Consider the following 25460-nt stretch of genomic DNA (forward strand, 5'->3'; position numbering starts at 1 on the left):
AAACCTACCGAACGTATTGATTAACAGTCTATAACAGTCTATTCCCTCTTGTGGCAGATTTGGTCCAGAAGTTGCTATAGGAAGAAAGCGTTTTAATTAAAAAAAAAAAAAAAGTTTGACAGAAATGTATTTTAAAAGAAAACACCAAGTCTTTTATTTTGGTGAATTAGCAACAAAGAAAGGATTAGCATGGACGGGTACTTTTCAAAAATATTTTTTTTCCTCGGGCTCCCGCTAGGGTGGAGGAAGTTGTCTCGCTCCGAGGGAGGGTGGGACGGAGTGGCAGGACAAACGACTGGAGTCCCCCGCCCCTGCCCCAGGCTCGGGAGCGCGAGGGTCGGCGGAGGGGCCGCCGGGCAAGGCGGGGGGAGGCGGCCAGCAGGTGCCTGGGCTCCAGCCCCCTACCCCCACCCTCCACTCCACCCTCACCCCCCAGCCCGAGCTTGGCCTCGCCCCCTGCCGGGTGAGCGCTAGGTGCCGAGGCCTGGGGGCAGGGGGCGCAGACCCCGCGGGGAGCGGAAAGAGGCCCAGGGCGCCCCGACCCCAGCACCCCCGTCGGTGGCCGCGAGGACATGTCCGCGGCCCCCGAGCGGAGCCCAGCCCCGGGGAGCGAAGCCGGGCCAGGGCGTGTGTAGCGGCGGCGGCAGTGGCGGCGGCGGCAGCCGGGCCGCGAGTCCCCTCCCTCCTGGGGCGCAGCTGCCGCCGCCGCCACCATCAGCGCGCGGGCCGCGGCCGGAGCGAGCGGGGCGCGCGGCGCGCGGGGGAGGGCGGGGGCGGGGAGGGGGGTGGGCGAAGGGGCGGGAGGGCGTGGGGGGAGGGTCTCGCGCTCCCGGCGACCAGACCCGAGAGGGAGACCCTGGCGGCGGCGGCGGCGCCTGACACTCGGCGCCTCTTGCCGTGCTCCGGGCCGGCATGTCCGAAGCTGGCGGGGCCGGGCCGGGCGGCGGCGGGGCAGGAGCCGGGGCGGGGGCCGGGCCCGGGGCGCTACCCCCGCAGCCCCCCGCGCCGCCGCCCGCGCCCCCGCAGGGCTCCCCGTGCGCCGCCGCCGGGGGCTCGGGCGCCTGCGGACCGGCGACGGCAGTGGCGGCGGCGGGCACGGCCGAAGGACCGGGAGGCGGCGGCTCGGCCCGGATCGCCGTGAAGAAGGCGCAGCTGCGCTCCGCTCCGCGGGCCAAGAAACTGGAGAAACTCGGAGTGTACTCCGCTTGCAAGGTACCGGCTCGCCGCTCCCAGCCCGCGGGTGGGGGCGAGGGGCCCAGCTCCGGGGGACCCCTGCCCCCTCTCCCTCCGCCCCCGCCCCGCCCCGCCTCCCGCCTCCCGCCTCCCGCCTGGGGCCGCTGCACCGCGGAAGTGCTGCTGCCGCCCGCGCCCAGTTAGCTCCTTCTTGGATAAGAGTCCTGTTGGGTTGGGAGAAGGGGGATCCCCAAGATCGAAAGCCCTTTCTTCATTTCTCCCTCTCGGACCGAGTAACCTTAGCTTCCGAGCTCCCGGGCTGCCCTGGGGCTTTGTCGCTGTGTAGGAGCTCGCCAGAGGCGCCTACCGGAGAGTGCAATGGTGCTCACGGTGTGGCGGGGCGCCCCAGGGCCAGGGAAGCATCTTGGGGACTGAGCAACCCCCTGTGAGCCTGGCCTTGCCCCTTGCCCCATTGGGAGGGGATGGGTGCAAGGAGTGAGGGTGGAAAAGGCTCCCGAACTCCAGGCACCTGGGGAGCGAAGGGACGGAACGCGCGGGATGGGAAGGTGGGCACAGCCCAAGGAGAGGGTCCTGGAGCGCCTGGGGGTGGAGGCTCTGCGGCACGCGGTGACAGCACTGTCATTATTGTATTATTACTTGTTTAGTTAAAATGCTGTCCCAGCGGCTCGGGGTGTAAACAGGATTTGGCGAGGTGACAGCCCAGCGCAGCGGGCGCTGCTGCTCAGTTTGAGGACACACGTTTCAAGCCATCCCCTTCTCCGTCCCAGCTTTCGGCGCCCCATGGCCCCCCAGCTGTAGACCCAGATGTAGGGGCTGCACTCCTGGGGAGGGACGACTGCCCGAGGCCGCGGGGCAAGCTGGCCCTGCGCTGTCAGCAGCGGCTTTGTTTTGACAGGGTGACAGCTGAGGGGGGCGGGGACTTGGCCTTGTCAGCTCCTGCGGCCTGTGGCTGAGGCGGGGAAGACACACTCACAGGCACTCACCACCTCCCGTGTATTCCTCCCGCCTGCTGCAAACAGGGTCAAGTTTCCAGGTTCCAGATTGCCACTACCGCGCTACAATGGTCACTTCTGAATTTTGGTGTAACGGTTATTCATCCAGCTAGAATATCTTGACCCTCCTGGTGATGCTTTTTTAGTATTTACAGGAAATGTCTGTGTTTGCTCTCATCCCAGCCATTACCATCCTCATATATATATTGAGCACCTACTGTGTACCCTACACTGATTCAATAAATATTTGCTGAGTGAATGTAGGAACCAGTACAGTGCTTCCCAGACTTTAATGTGCATGGTAATCACCAGTATTAAAATGCTGATTCTGAATTACTAGGTCTGAGGTGGGGCCTGAGACTCTGCATTTGTAACAAATTTCCAGGCGATGCAATGCTGGTTCAATTCCAAGGTCGCAAGATCTAGTTCAGACCTGGATAATATGGTATTAGTCCCTTTTGAATTCAGCCAAGAAAACTGGAACTGTAGAGTGATAATGTCATGTGGTTGGTATTTCTGAAGAAGGAATGCAAAAAAAGATAAAAAAAAAAAAACGAAAGGCAAAGCTAGGAGTTTGGTTATGAAGGGCATTAGACAGGATAGTGAGAACAGGACCTTGAGTGTAGTTGGCAGATGAGAGAGCTATACGCAAAATCAAGAACAAGTTCAATTATGCAGTGGGGTTGGAGTTTTGCAGGTGGGGTTGGTTCAGGTAGTTCAGGTAGCGACTGCGTCAGCTGGGTGTTTCTGTCCTGGTGTTTTATTGGGTTCCCATCGTAAACACGTTTTCTCTCTGCTCCCTGGCTGTTGCCTTAATATCTGATGACTTCCTAAAGTTTTGGTTCTGTGTAAAACCAGGAACCTATGTGCCCTGCACTGGTATTTTTGATCCTTCCAAATTTCCATGAGTGAGATGTAGCACCTTTTCTAAAGTTTGTGACTTGAGCTTCATGTTTCCATTTACTACCAAACTTACAGGAAGGAAAAAACCTCTCATATCTCCTTTAGAGACTTACCTTCCTGCTCTTGGGAGACTCTGCAAGCATCAAATTTTATTTACTTATTCATTCAGTAAATAATATAGAGGGGTCCCATATGGGTGCCAAGTACTGTGCTGGGGCTGAGACACCCAGAATCTGTCATGGTGTTGCTGGACAGCGTGCAGATGAGTGTGCATCTCTTGTCTTCAGGACTTGGGGAGTTGGAGAGTGAAGCAGTTACAATAAAGTTTGGAAAAACTACTTTCTCAGAGTGGTGTGGGAACCCAGAGCAGGGCAGTTCACTGGGTACCAGGGGAAGGGTGGGGATGGCTTCCTGGAGGAAGTGTCAGTGGGTGCTATAAGAACTCTTGCTATAGTGCAGAGAGGTGGGGTGAAACTTCTTGAGAAGGAGAAACTGAAAGCTGTGCTGAAAGCTTGGAGCCAGGCCAGCAGGAGCCAGGCCTCCACTGGCCAGGTGATCAGGTTGGGGGGTGTGGCCAGGAGGGCACTGGGGCATCTGGGAATCTTAACCTGGAGAGTGACATTATCAGATTTTCTTTTTGTTTTAAAGGGGCTTGGTTGAGTGTGAGGTGGTGCCAGAGAGCAGAATCCATGTTTTTTTCTGTTTGTCTCTATATTTCATGTAAACAGCCCCGAAGGACAGATGGTTCTATCTTTTGCTACTGGCCCCTTCAGCCAGTTGGAGAGAGTAGCGATGTTAGGGAATAAGGAGGAATCTGGAAAGAGATGCGGTAGTTTACTGGGAGCTATTAAAAATGCATGCGCAAAAAAGGAAAGAAAACAAAAGTAAAAAAACCAGGTCCTAGACCTGAGAAAAGAAAAGGGGAGTTGGCCTTTAAACTTCATGAATGAAACAGAAAAAGAAGGGGCTAGTTAACAGTCAGGGTAGTGTGCCACACCCCGGGAAGAAGAAAATAAGAAAAAAAAACAAACTTGTTTTGCAGGATTCAGGCTAGAGTTCTTTGAACTGTGTCCTGGCGAAGGTTGCCTCATAGAGCCACTTTGCTGACATCTGCCGAATGATCATTAAAAATGTAGATCTGACCGTATTAAGTCTCCACTTAACCAAAACCCAAACCAGTTGCCATGGAGTTAATTCCGACTCATGGCAACACCATGCAATGCAAAATAGAGCTGTGCTCCGGAAGGTTTTCAAGGCTGTGACCTTTTGGAAGCAAATTGCCAGTCCTTTCTTCCAAGGCACCTCTGGATGGGTTGGAACCTCCAACTTTTCAGTTAGAAGTCTCTACTTAAAACCAAACCTATTGCTGTCAAGTTGATTCCAACTCATAGCAACTTTTTAATTTCTCTTTACTGGGACCCACAGTGTCTCACATGGCTTGGCCACAGCTTCCTCTGGCTCTCTTTTAGGGCCTTGAGTGCATGGTTCTCTTCTACCTCGGGGCCTTTGCACATGCTGCCAACTGGAACTGAAAGTTCTTCCTCTTACCACTCGCTTCTGAATTAGCTCACAGTTCCTCTTGCAAACCTCAGAGTCCTTGTCTTTCCTTTACTCCCCAGGCCAGCCTTCCCCATTATAAGTTCTCGAAACTCCTCTGTACTTTTCCTTTCTGGTGCTTTTTTCACGTTATTTGATATGTATTTGACTAAGAGTCTAAGTGATGTGGTTGTTGACTGAATGAATGAACTAGAGAAGAGAAAGCTGAGGAAGTAATTAGCTGTTAGGATAGCAGTTGTGAAGTTTTAACTTGGCCACTTTTTGACAACTGGGCAGAGGAGGTTTTTCATGTAGGGCATTTCCGGGTGACTCACAGTTGTTGATGGGACTAGGTATTTAATGCTGTAAAAGAAACCCCAAGTGAGTGTACGAGTAGCCCAAATCCACCCAGTCTTCCATGAATTAAAGTGTAATTTATCTAACTTAAAAAATAAAACCCAAACCACTGACTGACCCTTCCTAATGAAATAAACCATTTGTACATAAGGGGAGTCAATAGGATGTAATGGCCGAGAAGATGGACATTGGAGTTAAGACTAACCCAAGTTCAGATTTCAGAATATCCAGCTCTGACAAGGACTTCGCCTCTGAGCCTCCATTTTCTTTTCTGTAAAATGGGACTGATAATACGTACCTCATGGTGTAATGGAGTCCCTCGGTGGCACAAATGGTGCGGTGTTTGACCGCTAACCAAAAGGTTGGGAGTTCAAACCCACCCAGAGGCACTTTGGAAGAAAAGACTGGTGATGTGCTTTTGAAAGTTCACAGCCTTGAACACCTTATGGAGTGCGGTTTTACTCTATATACCTAGGGTTGCCATGAGTTGGAATCGACTCAACGGCAATGGATTTGATTTTAGTTTTCATGGCAGAGCAATGAGGATTTAAAGTGAGCTAACGTGTGTGAGGTACCAGCATGGTGTCTGGCCCATGGTCAGCACCCATGGCTGTTCAGGGAAGGGGGATAAACCATTAACTGGGAAGTCAGGAAAGAACATGGCACTTAGACTCGAATCCCAGATCTGCAACTCGTGAAATCTTGGGTTCAAGTCATTCATTTTCTCTCTGAGCCTTGACTACTTCATGTGTAAAATGTGATCATTAACTTCAACCTCGAAACTGGAAGAGAGAAGTTCCCCACAATTCCTGGAACATAAAGGTGCTGGGTTAATGCTGGCTAAACGGAATCACCTGCTGCTTCACTCATTGTATATCAGAGTGAGTGGCTTAGAAAGCACTTATGAGAACCCAGTTCCTTAGACTCTGGGCTGAATGCCATACTTAGGGAGTTACATGGGCCCAGGGCTGTAAAATTAGTCTTCATTTAAAAAATAGTCATTTATAATGTAGGAAAAGTTACACTGTAAATATGCAGAGAACAGAGGCAGAGGTGCCACCATAGGAGAAAAAATGTCCCATTGGCCAAGGGCTGGTGAGCAGAGCATTACAACAAGCCTTATAGTTGGGGAACATCCCAACCCAGTTGTTTGTATTTGTCAGTCACTCCTCCAGAAAGAATGCTTCTTTTTCATCCATTAGCATGACAATGTCTGGAGACATTTTTGGTTGTCACAGTTAGGGGGAGGGGTGCTACTGGCAGCTAGTGGGTAGAAGCCCTGGATGTTGCTAAACATCCTACAATATACAGGACAGCCCCCACGAGAAAGAATTATCTAGCTCTGAGTGTCAGTAGTGCTGAGAGTGGGAAGCCCTAATTTAAAGGAAAATTGTATTGTCCCATAATACCATAAGCACATTTACAGCACAGAAAAAAAAATAATGCTTCTCACGTTAATCTGAATAATACTGCAGGTCTGAAAAATCTCGCTGTAAATCATGGCTATATTTTTTAAACAGCTTTATTGTGGTTTAATTTATAGATCATAGAGCTCATCCACTGTAAGCCTACAGATGGTTTTGAGTAAGTGTATAGCTATACATCTATCACCACGTCCATTCTATAACATTTTCATTCCCCCCTAGAAGGTTCCTCCTGCCAAGGGTATGTTTTTAAGGTGATATTTTGTGTCAGTAGATTGTTGGTTTGCAAACGGAAGCCAAATTAAAAATATCTTTTTTGGAGATTGTTCAAATCAGCAGTGTTGTTACCGAAAAGCACAAGACATGGGAGTGGGGTAGATCAAATGTTGTTGGTAAAAAAAATTCCTCTGTAGTCACATAAGTTGATAGCTTAAAATTGTTTCATGTGTGGTAAGTTCTGTAAAAGGTGGGAAATATCACACAACCCGACACAGGATGGAACAGTGTTTCAGACAGCAGGCACAATACAAAAAGCTGGAGAGAGAGATGCCCACACTTAATTCCGTTTTCTCATAAACTTTCAAGAAGATGGAAATTCACGGCAGCAAAGCCTTCAGATTGCAATTTGCAGTTTTATGTAACTGAGAAAGGAGTTTACAGGGCAAAACAGAACAAAATCTGCTGAGGACTGTTTTGTTTTAGGAAGCGTGTGCTTGGAAATAACATTTTGAGATGCAGCACTCTTGAAGAGTTTTTTTTGTTTGTTTGTTTGTTTTTTAAGCCTTTTGTTGTTTTTTAAAACTACCCAGCAGATTTAAACCCAGTTTCCTGTGCCCACATCGGCAGGATTCAATCCTGTATTTACCAGAAAAATCCACAGGGCCAAAGTATTTTCTCTGACCCGTCATAGGAAGTGTTGAGAGTAAAATACAGTTTCATGTGAAGTACCTCGGAACGAACGAGCAGAACATCTGTCTCTCAGATGAAAGACCTAGATCCTCAGTGCCCTGCCAATACAACTTGGACTCTAAAGGCTCAGTGGCTTCTGATTTAGTTCCTTCGTGTCTCCTGGACAGAAATGTAGCCCCCTAGGGAGAGTCATCAGTGTTTCCCTCCTTTCGGAGCTGCATGGTGCATTTCCGCCATGAGAAGCTGTTGAGTGGTTCTGTTCTCACCTTGCATGTAGAGGAACCAAACCCCTTTTGCCATAGAGCTGGTTTCTGACTCATAGTGACCCTATAGAACAGGGTAGAACTGCCCCAAAGGGTTTTCAAGGCGGTAATCTTTACAGAAGCAGATGGCCACATCTTTCGATTTGGGCTGGTGCATTCGACTCATTCATTGACCTTTTGGTTAGCAACCAAATGCTTAACCACTGCACCACCAGGGCTCCTTCCATGTGGGAGACCTGGGCTCATTTCTTGACCAAGGCGTCTCAAGTGCAGTCACCACCTGTCAGTGGAGGCTTGCGTGTTGCTCTGATGCTGAACGAATTTCAGTGGAGCTTCTAGACTGAGACAGATTAGGAAGAAAGGCCTGTTAACCTACTTCTGAAAACCACATGGATCACAAAGTTCTGATCAGCAACCGATGGTGGAGATGATGTAGGCAGGACTGGGCAGTGTTTCATTCTGTTGTGCATTGGGGCTGCCATGAGTGGGGGACTGATTAGACAGCAGCTAACAACAACAACAAGCTGATTCAAACACCTCAAGCAACTGTGGCAGAATGGCTGGAGCCCTGGCTACTCACACGTGGCCAGGATAACCTTTCATGCTGGACACCCTTGGGTGGGCATTGAACTGCCATGTACTTCAGTCCCATCCGTGGAGTGGGAGTCCAGGTACTACCCCATAGACTTATTGTAAAGATAAAGTAGTTTCTTGTATGTGGAAGTTCTTGGAAGATAGACATGCCACACATGTCAATTTTATTTTTTAAAATGTTATGTTAGTATCAGCAGTTTGTGTTTGCCCAAGTGTTACACCACACCTCATTGGATTCTTTTACCTGGGGTAAGAGGACAATAAAGAAGGTCATTTTACTAGCAGGGAACCAAGACCAAAGGACTTCCTCAAGATGCAGCGTTTGCTCAGGAAAGAGGCCGTGAGAGTCCCTTTCCAGTGCACTATTTTGCCTCTGCTTCCAAAACTTTCTCACGGGGCAGAGGGGGTCCCTGTTCTTTCAGTTGTTTAGAGAGCGGATTTCATTTGTTTCAGGCATTCTGTTGCTCTCATTTGACATTTATTGTGCTCTGACTGAGAGGTATGTTCAAAGGCTTTTCTAGTTCATTGGGATTGTGCGGGCCATAAAGTAAACAAAATGAGTGTTCTTTATTACTGGCCCGCGGAAGACAGATGTCCTTGATTGTTTTAAAGCTGACGATCAGCATGGTCACTGTATAGCCCCAATGGAATTCCCTGTTGAAGGAAGATGAAAGCGGCACCTATTCTGGCTGTAGAAGGTGCCAGAGAGGGGAGGTGTTTAAAAAAAAAAAAGTTGCTGTGAACTCAGCTCTGACTCTGGGCAACCTCATGTGTGTCAGAGTGGAACAGTGATCTGTAGGTTTTTCTATGGCAGATTTTTCAGAAGTAGATCACCAGGCTTTCCTCCAAGGTGCCTTTCAGTTAACAGCTGAGTGCTTAACTGTGTGCGCCACCCAGGGACTGTCCTGAATGTTTAGAAGCCCCCAAACAGCTCTCTATGAGACTGCACATAGCATTATCTTAGCCCAGTCAAGGGTAAAGTCATATTTTTTTAACTTTTAATTTTACAAAACGTTCAGTAAAGTGCTCAAACCTGAAGTATACAGCTGGATGCGTTTTTGCACATGTATATGTGATGCAACTGCCACCCAGACAAAGCTCTAGAATATTTCCAGTGCCTCAGAGAGCTCCTTTGTGTTTCTCCCACTCAGTACCCCTCACCGTGCCCTTCACCCCCAACCCTTATTCTGACTTCTGTTACCAGAGATTTCATTTTGTTTGTTCTTGAATTTCACATACATGAAATCATACAATATGACTCCTTTTACGTCTGGTTTCTTTCAGACAACGTCATGTCTGTGAGATGCATACATATTGTTGCGTATAGCAGGAGCTTGTAAAAACTCATGCTTTTAAAATTAAAAATCGAGTTAAAAATTGTCTGCTGTTTTCGGGATAGACAGTAATTGGATATGGACAACTTCACAGAATGGATTCGAATTAGGCTTTTGAAGGAAAGAAAGAGAGTTTGGTAATTCAGGGATTTCGGGAAGAACCCAAGATGGCAGGAAGGTGGAGAAGACATTGGCCAAGGAGGTGCACTTGGCCAAGTAGATGTGAATAAGGAATGGAATGGAGGAGAGGCAGAATGATGGGAAGGGGGCTGTGGGAGGGAGGCGCTGTGATGTCACAGCTGGTGGAATGTCCGGCCTGGACAGTTCTTTCTGCCTTGGCGTCTGTATTGGTGAGTCCTTACCAGTAAATAGCCATGCAGAGTCCTGCTGCCACTGGCCCCAGGCTCTGGAGGAGGCCTGGAGTTATCGTACATCGTATTCTGCGAGCCATGCCAGACCATTCATGTAGGGAACAGTGGCAAGGTTCCTGGAAGGTTGGTCAGCACCCCGTACATAAAGCTCCAGAGGGCAGTGACAGCTCTGTGTGTTGGCCTAGGTGGTGGAGATGTTGGAAGGAGGAAGTTCACATTCTCCTGCCACACTATTCAGAACTGCGTGTTCAGGCCAGTGAAGACTACCTTCTCCCCAAGGGTGGTGGTGAGGAACCTGGATTACCGTACGGGCCCTACACAGGTTTCACATAACAGCTGCATCCCTGAAAACTTGTACTGAATATATAAGATAAACTTATTATTTAATGGAGTCATGTGAACCACCGACTTATAAATTTGTCTTTTTTATTATTGACATATTTAACAGTATGGGATTTCATCATGGAGTTTAAAAATCTGTGTGTGTGTGTGTGTGTGTGTATGTACGTGGGACATTATTCCTACTGTCATTTATTTTATTCACTTAATATTTATTTCCATGGGCTGCTTTAGAAGATTTCTTCTCAGGTAGCTACTTATGACAATTCATAATTATTGAAGTAGAGGTGAATCCCTTGTAATTTTGAATCACTTTCGTATTTGCCGTTTAATTGTGCGCACGGTTCCCCTCGCTTTAGACGCTCTTCCTCCAGGTGTCTGCGCGACTTGCTCTCAGAATCATAGCTTTTCAGGAAGCCTTCCTGACAGCCCCACCTGCCTGCCCCTGTCCCGCCCCACCATGCCTGTCTAAAATAGCAGCACCTCCATCACCCTACTCCATACCTCCTTTTGTTTTCCTTTCCTGCGCTTGTGAGTACTTGGAAATCATACATTTTTGCTTCATTATTTATTGTTGTTTCCTTATGTCAGTGGAATCTCCATGTAGCAGGGACCTTGGTTCACTGTGCATCCCAGGGCTATGGGCTGTACCTGGTACATAGTAGGCACTCAATAAAGTATTTGTTGAATAAATGGTTAATTTCATATTCATAGGCCTTGTGGGATAGAAGGAAAGGAAGTCGTATTTTAAAGAAGAAACTGAGGTTCAAAGAGGTTTAGTAACTTGACCACAGCCATGGAGTCAGCAACAGGGCATCAATGAGCTAGGCTGGAATACCGTTGCCTGGCTGAAATCGAGTGCAGTTCCCATTAGCTCAACATTGGAAGTGATGGCACGCCATGCTTGTTTAATGGCTTCCACCCTTTGCTACAGGACTGAGCAAGGAGAATTAATACCCACGTTCCAGTCCCTCTCTGAGTGAATCATGTTAACTTCTCTGATCGCTGTTTCCCTGTTTTGCCAATTAGAATTAAGCTCTCACACTAGTAAATTCAAATTTATGAAGTCAAAAAAAAGTCCTACCATGTATTTCAAAAGAATGTATTATGTTGTTGTTGTCAGCTGCTGTCAAGTAGGCCCCAATTCATGGCGACCCCGTGTACTACAGAATGAAACGTTGCCTGGTCCTGTGCCATCTTCTGCATTGTTGGTTAGGCTTTTGAGAGAAAGAATGGGATACTTGAGTCCATTGTTGGCAGCCACTACGTACACTGAGTGCCTTCCAACCTATGGGGCTCATCTTCCATCCCTATATCAGAGCATATTCCGTTGTGATCCATAGAGTTTTCCTTGGCTAGTTTTTGGAAGTAGATTGCCAGACCTTTCTTCCTAGTCTGTCTTAGTCTGGAAGCTCCCCTGAAACCTGTCCACCATAGGTGACCCTACAGGTATTTGAAATACTGGTGGCATAGCTTTCTGCATCATAGCAACATGCAAGCCACCAGAGTGTGACAAACTGACAGACAGGTGTTGGATACTATGTTAGTGAACTAGGAAAAAAAAAAAAAATCAATTGCTGGTAAAGTCAAGTTTTCTTACTACTATGTATATTTTTTGTTACTTTGCTGCCTGCTTTAAACCAAAGGCTACAATAAAAAGCAGAAACAAAAAACCAAATCAAACCCATTGCCGTGGAGTCCGTTTGACTTATAGCAACCCTATAGGACAGTTTTTTTTTATTATTATAGGACAGAATATACCTGCCCATAGGGCTTCCAAGGGGTGGCTGGTGGGTTTGAACTGCCGATCTTTTGTTTAGCAGCCACAGCTCTTAACCACTGTGCCATCAGGGCTCCAGGGGTACAATAGACTATTCAGTTTGTTCTTCTGGTTGCACCCAGAGGCCCAGACACAAGGCTTAATTTTGTTTTTAATCAGGTGGTGAATGCATTTATTTTGGAAAGAAGTGTGAATAATGTCTGCAGTGATCCCCCTGGCTGTCTCAGATTTGTATTAGTTGACACCCAGTAATGTACCACCTCACCCTGGGAGGAGGCTTTGAGTAATCTCTGCAGTGACCTCAGGGCAGGATGTGTGGGGATGCTCCCATTAAATTCCATGTCATCCTAATCAATCCCCATTCATTACACGCTCCTGGCGCCTGCAGCAGTCCAGGAGGTTTGTATGATATGCCGGAGATTGCAGAAGTACGGGACGGGACCTGAGTAATATCATAATGACCTATGGTGGCAGCTCTCATTTGCATTAGCTGTAACGAGCTGGTGTTGGAACTGGATGGCAGAATGCCAAGGAAGCCAAGGTCAGCATACTCTGAAATAATGAAATGAACCACGTAACCTAGGATTTGCGCATACCCAAAGGACTACCGAATCACCCCACCTCCAAGGAAACACTTGCTGGAGTACTAGTTAGGCGCTCCAGCCCAGCACTGGGCTGGTTAGGTGTTGTGGTGAATGCAAAAGGAAGCGAAAAGCCACAAGAAGCCCTGCGTCTTGCTGGAAAGACAGATAGGGAGGGAATGAGAAATTGAAGTGAATAACAAAGCTGGAAGCCAATGCAGAGAGAAACCATCACGAACTAGGAACAGGTGGAGGTATAGGAAGAGAGACCCAGTCCAGATGGAATGAACAGTGTAAAACAAAGCAGAGAAGCAAAGCTGGAGATAGCAAGACAGCAGGACCTGGGCACCAGACTGTCTGGGTTTGAATCCTGCTGTGCTGCTTTCTTGCTGTGTGAGCACGGGGGCTGTGTGTGGGGGAGTTACTAACCCTTTACAAGCCTCAGGTTTCCTAGCTGTAAAACGGAGAGAGTGATAATGTCAACTTTTTCCATTCATTCAACAAATTGTTATTTAATGAGCCAGGCGTTGTTTTAGATGCTGGGGATACACTGACAGATGGGCCCTTACTCTCGCAGAGCTTACTTTCTGCTCGCAGAAGCAGGCAGTAAACAAGAAAACAACAGAAAGTGGTAGGTGCCACACAGAATGAAAACAGAGAGTTAAAAGAGAGTGCCTGGGGAGCTCCTTCAGATACGTGCCCAGAAATGTCTCTCTGCTGAGGGGTCACTTAGGTTGAATGACAATAAGACTGGGGCCAGAGATGGCTTGGCGTGATCAAGGGCTGCCAGAAGACCAGTGTGACCAGATTGGGATGGACCAGGGGACAAATATAGGAGGTGAGGTGAAGACATCGATGGGGACCAGGTCACCAAAGTATAATTTTCATACAGTGAAATGTTCAGATCTTAAATTCAATGAGTTTTGACAAATAAGTATCATGACACAGAACATTTCCATCACATTAGACATTTCCCACCTGCTTCTTGCCTTTTAAGTCCCCCTCCCCCAGAAGCAACCACAGATCTGATTTGAGATGCCATAGGTTAGTTTTTGGTCTTCTAGAATTTCACATAAATGGTACCAGTCGGTACAAGCTGTCATACTCTTCTTCTCTCACTCAGCATAATATTTTTCAGATTCATCCAACGCTGCCTGAATCAGTAATTCATTTTTTTTTTGTATTGCTGAGTTCCACTGTATGGATGCTCCTCAGTTTGTTTATCCATTCTACCTTTTGATGGACTTCTGGACTTGTTCCATTGACTCACATTTGCTTTGCATTTTAAAGTGACCTCTCAGGCTACTCTGAGGAGAATAAAGTGTAGGGGAGCAAGAGTAGAAAAAGAGGGCCAGTGAGGTGATGGTAGTTTGGGCTGGAATGATAGCAGTGCAGGGAGTGAGAGGTATTTGGATGTATTAATGGGGATGGAGGCAAAAGGGCTTGATTTGTTGTGAGGGAGTGAAGAAAAGACAAGAATCAAGGATAAAGTCTAGGCTTTTGGCCTGAGCAACTGTAGGGATAGTAGCTCCATTTACCGAGATGAGGAAGCCCATGAGAGAAGCAGGTTTAGGGGGAGTGAGAGGCAAGAGTTCTTTTCTGGACATTTAAGTTAGGCACGTTTGTTAGTAGGTCAAGTGTTTTGATGATAAAATGAGATAATACATTTAGCAGATTGATATAGAATACGGACCATTCTAAATGCTTGGAAAATGTTAGCTAATACTACTCTTAAAAATGGTGCTAAAATAATAATTATTGATCTTAATAAAAAGACTCATCAAACTGCAGAAAAAAGAAGAAAATTGAGTAAAGAGACCCGTTGCTGTTGAGTCGATTCTGACTTATAGGGACCCTCCCTATAGGACAGAGTAGATGTGCCCCATAGTGTTTCCAAGGCTGTAAATCTTTACAGAAGCAGACTGCTACATCTTTCTCCCACAGAGCAGCTGGTGGGTTCAAACTACTGGCCTTTTGGTTAGCAGCCGAGCGCTTAACCTTTGCACCTCATGGGCCCTTTGGATAAAGAGAAACAAGAAAATAATATCCCGTTGGGTAAGGAGGGAATTGGTTAATAGAAGGTCTTGAATTTCAACTGGAAGATTTTCAACTGAATCCCCTTGATATTAGTGAGCCATTGCACTTTTAAGGAGGAGACAAGACAGTTTAGAGTACCAGTGAAGAGCTCTAGGTTTTGGTCTTGGTTTCTCACTTCTTTGCCGGTTGAGTAAACTCAGGCAAGCCACATCTCTCTAAACAATGAATTACTTGACCTATAGGGTTGTTGGGAGGGTAAAAAAAGACGATTTAGACTGAAATGGCCTTGGAAAGTATAAAACACAAATGCCTGACATTATTTCTTAAGTGACATTTTAGGAAGATTAAGTTGGCAGTGGTGGATGAGTGAGCGTTGGTGGGGGGTTGAGAGTGGAACTCATTGGATTTAGGGAGGAAGCTGGTTGTTAAGGACCTGAACTAAAGCGCTGGCAGTAGAAATAGAGAAGGTGTAAACCAGAGAGAGACCTTGAAAGAGGAATCAGGTGGGCCTGGAGCGAGGGCATTAAATGCAGATGGTATTGAGCCTCAGGGGTTCAGAGAAGGGTGATGCCAACTGATGTGATAGCAGTTGGCTGGAGTTGATGCCAAGCCTTGTATAAAACATCCTGGACAGACATGCCAGGTGTAGGCAGTTGGGAATGTAGGCTGAAGTTCCGTTTTGCAGGTTGGGCTGGTTATGTGGACTTGAGAGTCATTAACCCAGATAATGACTGATACCATGAGAACGTGAGCTGTCTGAGGAAGCAAAATATAAGGCATTATTTATTTTGCTCATCACCATTGATTTGGTGCCAGAACTACAGGCTGAGGAATGAAAAATTCTGTCAGCTGGTTGCCTGGGTTGCTCAATGCCAGCCAAGCAATTTGACAAATTTCTCCGCTGTAGTAAGTCCTGAGCTGTCTGCCTTGGCATCTTCATAGGTAGAGCCTAAGATTGTATGTCTGTGTGTGTGTAAGCAAGGGAGTATTACATTTAAAAAGATTCCAGGCATTTCTTGTATTTAGGGTTCTGGGACATCAGTTTCTTGGCTCTGGTGTCATTCAGGGCCTCTTGAAACGTTTGTTTGGGTAAGGCTCCTGGGTGACGCAGTCTTCACGAATGGCTGCTAACTTAAAGGTTGGTGGTTCGAACCCACTCAGTGGCTCTGTGGGAGAAAGGCCTGGCAAACTGCTTCTGTAAAAACTATAGCCAAGAAAACTCAATGGAGCAGTTCTCCTCTACACATGGGATTGCCATGAGTAGGAATTGATTCAAAGGCAATGAGTTCTTTTGTCGTTGTTGTTTATTTTCCTCTCCAGCCATTTGGTAGCAACTGGGGCCATTAAGGGGCCTTCTGAGATACTGCCTAATGGTCCTGGGCCTCTGGACTAATCCAGACATTCAATTTATTCAGGCACAAGGACGTCTTTCAGTCTGGGATGTCATGAAGATTGGCTGACATCCTAGGATCTCGTCTGATTTGATGTTGGAGTACTCATGGAGAGTATGGAAGAGAAGCATTTGAATGGGTGTTTAAACATGGGTTATTTTGCTCTGGGCCATTTTCCTCTTGACAAGATTTCCATTCTCCTTCTGTATCCTTGACCACTCTCTTCAGCGTTTGTTTCCCAGTGGCTCGGGGTCAGTTCTGCTCTGTCCTATAGGGTCTCTGTGAGTTGGAATAGATTTCATGGCAATGAGTTTGGGTTTTTGGTGGCTTTGCAGAGCAAAATGGCACTCTTAATTAAGGTCTTCAGAGACCCTGCTGCTACTGAATTACTTCACGTGTTATCTTTTCTCCTCTTTTTGTTCTGTTTCCACTCTCAATTCTAGGCAACTCCTCCAAGGGAAGAACCCCCCTACTCATGCCATGTGCGCTGTTTTCATTTCACTTTCACTCGTGGTCACGTGGGGTCGCTATGGCTCGGAATTGACTCAATGGCAATGGGTTTGGTTTTTTTTGGTTTTTCACTTGTGTCAAAAGTTCCCAGATTTTTAACATCCCACTTCCAAATCCTAGCTTTGTGGTATCTGCCGGCCTCCCATGTACAACTGTTTGAACTGGATAAATTGTTACAGAATGGAGAAAGAAAAGAGTTTTATGTGCCAGGAAGGATTGTTTAGCTATTTAAATTTAATCTGTATCTGGAAAGGTAAAGTTAATCCAGAGAGGAGACAGGGGCATTGATACAGCATTCTCCAGATCAGCTCTTGTTGTTCTTCAAGATCTTTGCTACTCAGTGTGGTTCCCCGGGCCAGCAGCATCATCACCTAGGAGCTTGTTAGAAATTCAGAATCGTAGGTCCCACCCCAGACCTACTGAATCCGCCTTTTAACAAGATCCCCCAGGTGATTCTTGGGCAGGTTAAAGTTTGAGAAGCCCTGCTCCAGATTACACCTGCGTTATTCACCAACACTGACTTCCAAAGATGAAAACTGTGGTTGGGATCACAACTAAATTAGCAGCCACTCCAGGTGTGACTATGGCTTCCAGGTGTTGTGGTGGTTGTTTTTAATAGGATTTACAGATTTACAAAAGTGATACATGTGCACAACTTAGAGAAAAATTCAAACAGTTCAGAATGAAAGCAAACAAAAATCGAAAATCTCTCACTCTAGTGCTCCCCCACCCTTACTCTACCTCCTTATTCTCTTTCAGCCATTTCCAGAAGTGTTTAGTCTCCCTTGCCCCACCCCCCTGAGGCGGCATCTTACATTTTATCCTGTGCTTCAAGGAGGGGAACTAGATTCACTGTACCTAAATTCACTTTAAAGTTCAAATTGGCTGAAAAGAATTCGTGAAAATGCCAGAAAGTTGGACGTCCGCAAGTCAAAGGCACTTAGTGAGGGAGAGACCAAATGGACACCAGCAACACCAGTTTTTATTCTTAGCAAGTTTAATTGTTTCAAATTCTTCAGTAATTTTAAAAACAGGGCAGCCTACTTAATGACTCGTTTATTCCTGTCACTTGCTATTACTCTTTTGCAGCACAGGCCCAGCCAGCTAGACACTAACTTCTTTTGCTTTTAGATCAGAAAAGGGCTGGGTTTTGGACAAAGATGGAGGATGAAGACCCCCAGAGGATGATCTTTTTGTTGTTGCTGTTGTTGCAAATGTAGCTTTGTTCAGTTTCTTTAATAGGTGAGGAGAAAATAGGATTCAATTTTGGGATGCACTTTGAGGAAGCTTTGTGGAGACCCATCTTTGGATTGGTAATTACCAGTGGTTCTTGCCTTTTAAAAACAAAAACCTTATTGAGGTATAATTTACATACCATAAACTTCCCTGGTTTGGTGTACAATTCAGTGATTTTTAGGAAAATGACTGACTTGTACAGTTCATATCACAGTCCAGCTTTAAACATTTCCATCACCCGAAAGGAAACCTCGTGCTCAGTCAGTCCTCATTTCCCCCCTCCCCCCGCCCCATGCCAGGCAACCACTTATCTGTTTTTTGTCTCTAGAGATTTTCCTTTGCTGGGCATTCATGTTAATGGACTCATACAATATGTAGTCTTTTGGACTTAGCCTAGTCATTCTGAGATTCATCCATATTGAAGCATATGTCAATATTTCATTCTTTTTTAAACTAGTGAATAATATTTGCTTGTATGGGTATACTACTGTTTTTGTATTATTTATGTATACCAGTTGATGGACATTTGGATGTTTTCCACTTGTTGGATACTATAAATGATTCTGCTATGAACATTTCTGTGCAAGTCTTTGTGTGGATGTTTTTATGTCTTTTGATTAGATACCTAGAAATGGATTTGCTGGAATATGGGGTATATTCATGCTTGGTTCTTTAAGACACTGTCAAACTGTTTTCCATAGTGGCTGACTATCTTCCATCCCCACTAGCAATGCATGAGGATCCCCATTTCGCCACATCCTTGCCAACAGTTCTTATTGCCTACCCTTTTGGTTGGAGCCCTATTGGCAAAGTGGTTAAAGTGCTTGGCTGCTAACAAAAAGGTCAGAGTTTTGAACCCACCAGCTGCCCCATGGGAAAAAGATGTGGCAATCTGCTTCGGTAAAGATTTACAGCCTTGGAAACCCTATGGGGGCAGTTCTGCTTTGTCCTGTAGAGTCACTATGAGTCTGAATTGACTGAACAACTCAAAGGCAGTTGGTTTGGGCCATTTTGATTATAGCCTTTCTAGTGGATATAAAGTGGTATCTCATTGTGGTTTTGGTCCTTGACTTTTACACATTCTGCCTTGGTCCTGAGTCCCTGGGTGGTGCAAATGGTTAACAAACTTAGCTGCTAATCAAAAGGTTGGTAGTTCAGGTCTACCCAGAGGCACTTCAGAAGAAAGGCCTGCCATCTACTTGGGAAAGTTCACAGCCATTGAAAACCCTAAGGGTTACAGTTCTTTGCTGACACACATGGTGTTGCCATGAGTTGAAATCAACTGGACAGCAACTAGTTTACTGGCCTTTGTCCAACCTGGAGCAGGGAGGCAGTACATAATTAGCGTGAGGACCTCCCTCCACCCAACCACAGGACCAATTATCTGCCAGAACACAACTCTGTGGTTTCCCTTGGGTAGAATGAGTAACCTCACACAAGTCTTTTAACCTCTCAGAGTGTCAGCTTTCTCTTCTGTTTAGTGGGAGTAATAAATACCTTATACAGCGTAAGACAAGAACAAGTATAAAAAGCACCCTTCTACTGGGCTTAGGTGTTTAGTAAATTTTGGGTTCATAGTTTTGCTCCATAAATATCCCTTCAGTGTGTTGTTGTGGGTCATCCCTGTCACTGATTTAAATTTTCCAGCAAATATTGACTTCCTAGTGTTTTAAGCATGATAGAATCCTGCTGGACAGCTTGGCTGTCTTTCCCCTATTCCTCTGGACGTCACCCAAATATCTTCACACCCATGGCACTCCTCGACACAGAGTGAACTGTCATCTGGGTCGTGACCCCTTGTTTATCCAGTTTAGCTTCTTTCTCATCACCCACCTTGGCTTCTGCATATTGTGACAAAGTCTATTTCATTCTCTTGACCTCTAAACCTGATTGTTACTGGGGCAAAGACATTTTATCCTAGACCTGTCAAAAGCAGTGCGGTGGCCTTTTCTTCCTTTTTGGTCCTGCCCCTTCTGCAGAGACTTGCTCTTGGGGGAGACGAAATAATCTGGGCAGCCTTCCCTTCCTTGTGCCCGGGTTGCTAGCTGCTGCAATAATTAGCTTGGCAGCGCAGTTCCCTAAAAGGTTGTCCTTCAGCCGGTACTTTGTCAAAGCTGCAAGGCCAGCCCCTTTGGGAGTTCCCTGTGATAGCAGCTGTCTTGCCTAATTAAGGAGAGACATTGGAAAGGTGTTTTGAAGGGACAGCTCTTATCTCAAAGAACATTGGCGAGGCCTGAACACCTGGAAGGGGGAGATGAAGGCCAGGGAGGGAGGGCATGGGTAGCAGCAACTCGGAACACTTGGCAGAAAATGTTTGTTGTGGCAGTCAAAGATAATGGCATTAAGTGTGTTTTTTAAAGGACTTAGTATGTCCTTTTTAGCAAATCTGGCAGTAAGTCCAGTACATAATAACAGTTGTGTGCACTGAGGTTTCCAAATATCCCATGGAGCATGTACATGTTAGGGAGTACTTTTCACGTCCTACCTCTCCAACCCTCCCCCATCCCCCAAAAAATGCTGAAGCAAATGAGCAAAACTCAAGAGACTCCCAGATATCTCAATGGGGCATATAACTTTAACAACTTAGAACCATTTAGGGAATAGTGAGAATATCCTATGCCCAGGGTCCATAGTAAAGATTTAGGTTTTGGGGATGGACTGCCTTTAAATACTAGTATATTGATGTCCGATAGAAATATAATGTGAGCCACATGTGTAATTTAAAATTTTCTAGTAGCCCGGTTGGAGCCCTGGTGGCGCAGTGGTTAAGAGCTATGGCTGCTAACCAAACGGTCGGCAGTTCAAATCCACCAGCTGCTCCTTGGAAACTCTGTAGGGCGGTTTTACTCTGTCCTGTAGAGTTGCTATGAGTCGGAATCAACTCGATGGCAATGGGGTAGTAGCCACATTAAAAAAAAAAGAAGTGTAAAAACCTCAGGTGAAATGAAATCTTAATGTTTTATTTAATCCAATTTATAAAAAAATTATTGCACTATGTAATTAATATAAAAAATTCTTAATGAGATATTGTCCATATTTTTGTACATGTGGCTACTGAGCCTTGAAATGAAGCAAGTCCAAATTGAGATGTGGCTAATGGCTGCCATATTGCATACATAGTTGGAGTGCTGTGTGGCTGACAGAGCTTATGTAATTCTTAGTGTTTTGCCCCATGTTTTCTTCCTCTCTCCTCTCTCTTCCTTACCTCTCTGTTTTCAGGGAATTTGCTATTTATTTGGAAAATGTCTCAGTCATTCTGAGCAAAAGAAATGAAAGATCTACTTTAGAAAGGCTACTGGGATCCCAAGATTCAATGGAGGAAGCAAAATTAGTTTTTAAAGAACCATCCTTTATTCAGTTGCATTTTAAAGCTGTGGTGTTTATTGGTAAAATTCACCAGGCACTTCTATCATAAGTCACTTAAAGTGTGGTTAATAGCTGGGAAATAACATTTTTTATTGAGTGGCAGGAGTGTAACACTTTATTGTTACAAATCTTCCTGCCATGAAATTTGTGGCCCATTTGTCAACTCTCAGTAAACATGGCCATCATTCTTTGATGTGTTAAATCAAGACCAAACCAAACCCACTGCTGTTCAGTCAATTCTGACCTGTAGAGATCCTATAGGACAGAGTAGAGCTACCCCATAGTGTTTTCAAGGCTGTAAATCTTTAGGGAAGCAGACTGCCAAATCTTTCTCCCACGGAGCGGCTGGTGGGTTCCAACCGCTGGCCTTTTGGTTAGCAGCTGAGCGCTTTCAGCACTGTGTCACCAGGGCTCCTCTATGTTAAGGCAAGAAGAGAAATAAACTTTTCTTTCTGGGCTGATGGCACTAAGTCTGTTTAAATAACAAAAATAAGCTCTGTATCTAAAAATCTTCATCGTCTTCTTCAAGAATTGCGAGCTAGTTACTTGTTGGCTTGGACCTCAGTGAGAGAAGGAGGTTTTTTCTTTCTTTCTTCTTCTTTTTTTTTTAACTGTGCTTTAGATGAAGGTTTACAGAACAAACTAGCTTCTCATTAAGCAGTTAGTACACATACTGTTTTATGACATTGGTTAACAACCCCATGACATATCAAAACTTTCTCTTCTCGACCTTGGGTTCCCTATTACCAGCCTTCCCGTCCCCTCCTGCCTAGAGAAGGAGGGTTTTTAAGCAGCCCTACAGGGAGAAACATTTTGTGTTCTTAAACTCCTAAATGTGGTATGTGATAAGTATGTGGTTTCCCTCCTCTCTCCATCTCCACTGATTGATACTATCTATTCTTTTCCTTGGCATTTTCCTGGCATTACCTTTCCCTCCAGATGAATCGGTGTTTAAAAAAAAAAAACTAGCAAGCAACCGATGAATATGAATACAATAGAGAAGAATATAGTTAAAGTGTAATGGGAATGTCCTCTCTCCTCCACTCGCTGCTGTGAGTATGTACCCATCTAGTTCCTTTATGTGTCCACAGACAGGCACATTGAAATTACTTATTGATTTATTTTTTAAAAACTTGCATGGGATCATGCTATGCATTATTTTACAGTATGCTTGGCGATGTTCCACATCAGTACACATAACCTTATTCTTGATAAAGGTAACGTAATAGCCTGTGGTACGAAGCTACAGCAGCTAGGTTATTTATTAAATTCTTCCATATTGACCAACTTTTAAGTGACTTACGCTTTCTTCTTTTGCTGTAATAAACAATGGTATACAAATATCATTGAGCACATAAAGATCTTTCAAAAACAAGTCCTAGTAGAGGAATTTCTGGGCCAAGGGTATGAACAGTCTAGTTTGGTTCTGAAAAGCTATACCAATGTTTACTCCCACACATGGTAGAGGAGGGAGGCTGTTTTCTTACATCCTGGTCAACTTTAGATATTATTAGTGCCAACTTTTTATTTTTTGCTAGTCTGGTAGTATGAGGAAACATCTCACAGAGTTTTTGCTTTTTCATGTCACCATTGGTAGTCACTTTCGCCATTTTGTGTAGGTTTACTTTCCATTAGTCTTCATTTTTCTTTGAATTGCTTGGCATTTGCTTTTTTTTTTTTTTTTTCCTGTTGGGTTGTGGCTTATTCTTATTTTTTAAAAGAAGTCTTTATATGTTCTGGATATTAATACTTTGATATATAATAGTTACAAGTATAAATCCAACTGAGATGCAAACTTTATACATTAATTTGAGAAGAGACGATGTTGTGTCTTCCCATCAAGAACAATGACTAGTCAATCTTTAGTAGAAAGTTAAGAGTCTTCTGTATATAGGTCCTACTCAACTCCTTGATAGGTTTATTCCTAACTACTGTATGACTGTTGTTGTTAGGATTAAAAAAATTTTTTTCCACTACTACATTTTCTAAGTGGTTATTGCTGATGTAGAAAAAGCCTGCTGAGTTCTATATGTTTGTCTTATGTCCAGCTGACCTACTCATTTCTTTTTTAGTTCCGATGATCTCTGAGAACTGTCTATCAGTCTTTATACTTTTTGTGTACATTCCATACAGTGTTGAACAACGGACGTATAGGGGGTGTCCTTGTTTGGCTAACTTGAATGGGAATGATTTTCGGTTTCTCTGTTGGAATGATGCTTGTTTTCAAAAAGATAATTTCCTTCTATACCATGCTTGCTATATTTTCTAAATCAGAGTTGATGTCAAATTTAATGAAAATATATTCTGGTCATCAATTGTACTTATTTTTTCCTTCCGTAATTTGTTAATATACTTAGTTTTTCAACGTTGATCTCTCTTTTCATTCTTGTAATAAACTTTACTTAGTCATCATGTACTAGTAAATGCATGATTTTAATTACGTACAACTCGATTTGATTATATTTTATTTGAATTTTTTTGTGTGTTTGTTTTTTAAGTGAGATTGGACTAGTGACTTTGTTTGGTGTTTTTATTTTGCTGTCTGTGTTCCGTGTCAGGGTTATTCTAGATTCACAGAGTGATATTTGAGCTTTTTATTTTTTTCCTACACTCTGAAACAATTTACAAAACAGAGGAATCCTCTGGCCTCCCATTGTCCATATGGTAGTGTGGTACAGTGGTTAAAGAGCTACTGCTGCTAACCAAAAGATTGGCAGTTCGAATCCATCAGGTGCTCCTTGGAAACTATGGGGCAGTTCTGCTCTGTCCCGTAGGGTCACTATGAGTCAGAATCGACTTGACTGCAACGGGCCTATAATGATTACTTTTCAAAATAATATTTAGGATACATTATATTAAATAAATATGTTTACATTAATTAACGCCTGTTTCTACTTTTTAAAATGTAGCTTTTAGAAAATTTAAATGTTTATATGTGGATCTTATTTGTAACTTCCAAGATATTTCTGTAATATAGGACAGCATTGATTCAGTCCTTGGAAGTTAATTAGAACTTTCCTATAAAGCTTCTGGATTCAGTCTTTGACAGTTAAGTAGAACTTTCCTTATAAAACTCTCTGGACTTGGGGCTGTTTTAGGAGACCTTTGGCTGTGTTTTCATTTTCTTTAGGGCTTCTAGAAAACTCTACCACATCCTAAGTCAGTTTTGGTAATATGTATTTTCCTTGGAAATCACCATTTCGTCTAACTTGTCAAATTTATTGGTATGCAGTTCTACAGAATACTCATTTATAATTATAAAATAAATCTGAAGTTACGTGTGTTCCTCAGTCTTGTTCTTTTTTTTTTTTGCATGTGATTTCCCCCCCAAAATAGATTTTTAAAAAGGCAAATTAAAAATAATTTGCTTAGTTTAATGGTCTTTTCAAAGAACCAATGATTGGTTATACTGATTATGTATATGATTTTTTTTGTTATCTATTTCATTAATTTTTTTACATTAATTCCTTTTGTCTGTTTTCCTTGAGTGTATTTTGTTGCTTTTTTTCTAGATTGTTGAGTTTAGCTCATTTGTTTTCAATCTTTCTGTTTCTCTTATAAAAGCACTTAAGGGTATACATTTTACCTGAAGTATTGCCTTGGCCACATACAATAGATTTTGATATATAATATTCTCATTGGGTGACTGCATATATCTAACCTGCCAATCTGGTTCTCATTACTTCTACCTTGTTATAAACATCTCTACCAAGGTCACTCTGGACCTTTTGAGTAACTTCATTGCCATTGGGGATGGAGCCTATTTATTTAGAGAGGAGCGTAGCCCTTAATTTGTAAGCTGTCCAATCATTTGTTCAAAAAGAGCTGTGGCATATTTCATGGTGAAATTGGGCCAGTAGTATCCTCAAGCTACTTTCAGAGTTGCATCCTCTTCAAGTCACTGTTTTAAAGTATTGACTTCTATTTACCCATTACCCATTGCCGTTGAGTCGAACTGCCTCAATCTTCATAGAAGCGGACTGCTACATCTTTCACCCATAGAGTGGTTGGTGGGTTCGAACTGCCAAGCTTTTGGTTAGCAGCCAAGTTCTTAACCACAGTACTACCAGGGCTCCATTTGACTTCCATAGTTCACCATAATTTGTAAAGCTGTCTGTCCTCAGCTCAACCTTCACCTAACAGTGCAGTCCTAGCACGTTATCATTATCCAAGCCATCATCATCATCATTATTATTTCCATTTATTCAACCTCTACACACATTAATTATTAGTGCTCCCAACAGTGTTGTGGGAGAGGTACTTTTATGTCAGTTTTATAGATTGGAAAACTGAAACTTAGTTAAGTGACTTGCCCAGGGTTCACACAGCTAGTAAGTGTTGGA

General features: G+C 44.3%; 1 protein-coding gene across 1 annotated transcript in view; it reads left to right on the forward strand.

Annotated features, from left to right (window-relative positions):
* The first annotated feature begins 912 nt into the window (after positions 1-912).
* The window catches only part of KAT2B (lysine acetyltransferase 2B), a 105673-nt gene continuing 81125 nt past the window's right edge, over positions 913-25460 (forward strand). The window contains exon 1 of the mRNA XM_010595595.3: positions 913-1212. Coding sequence (XP_010593897.2) covers positions 913-1212 — 300 coding nt within the window. The remainder of the gene's footprint in view (positions 1213-25460) is intronic.

The sequence above is a fragment of the Loxodonta africana genome, chromosome 27 (assembly GCF_030014295.1).
Source record: "Loxodonta africana isolate mLoxAfr1 chromosome 27, mLoxAfr1.hap2, whole genome shotgun sequence".
Taxonomy (NCBI): Eukaryota; Metazoa; Chordata; class Mammalia; order Proboscidea; family Elephantidae; genus Loxodonta; species Loxodonta africana.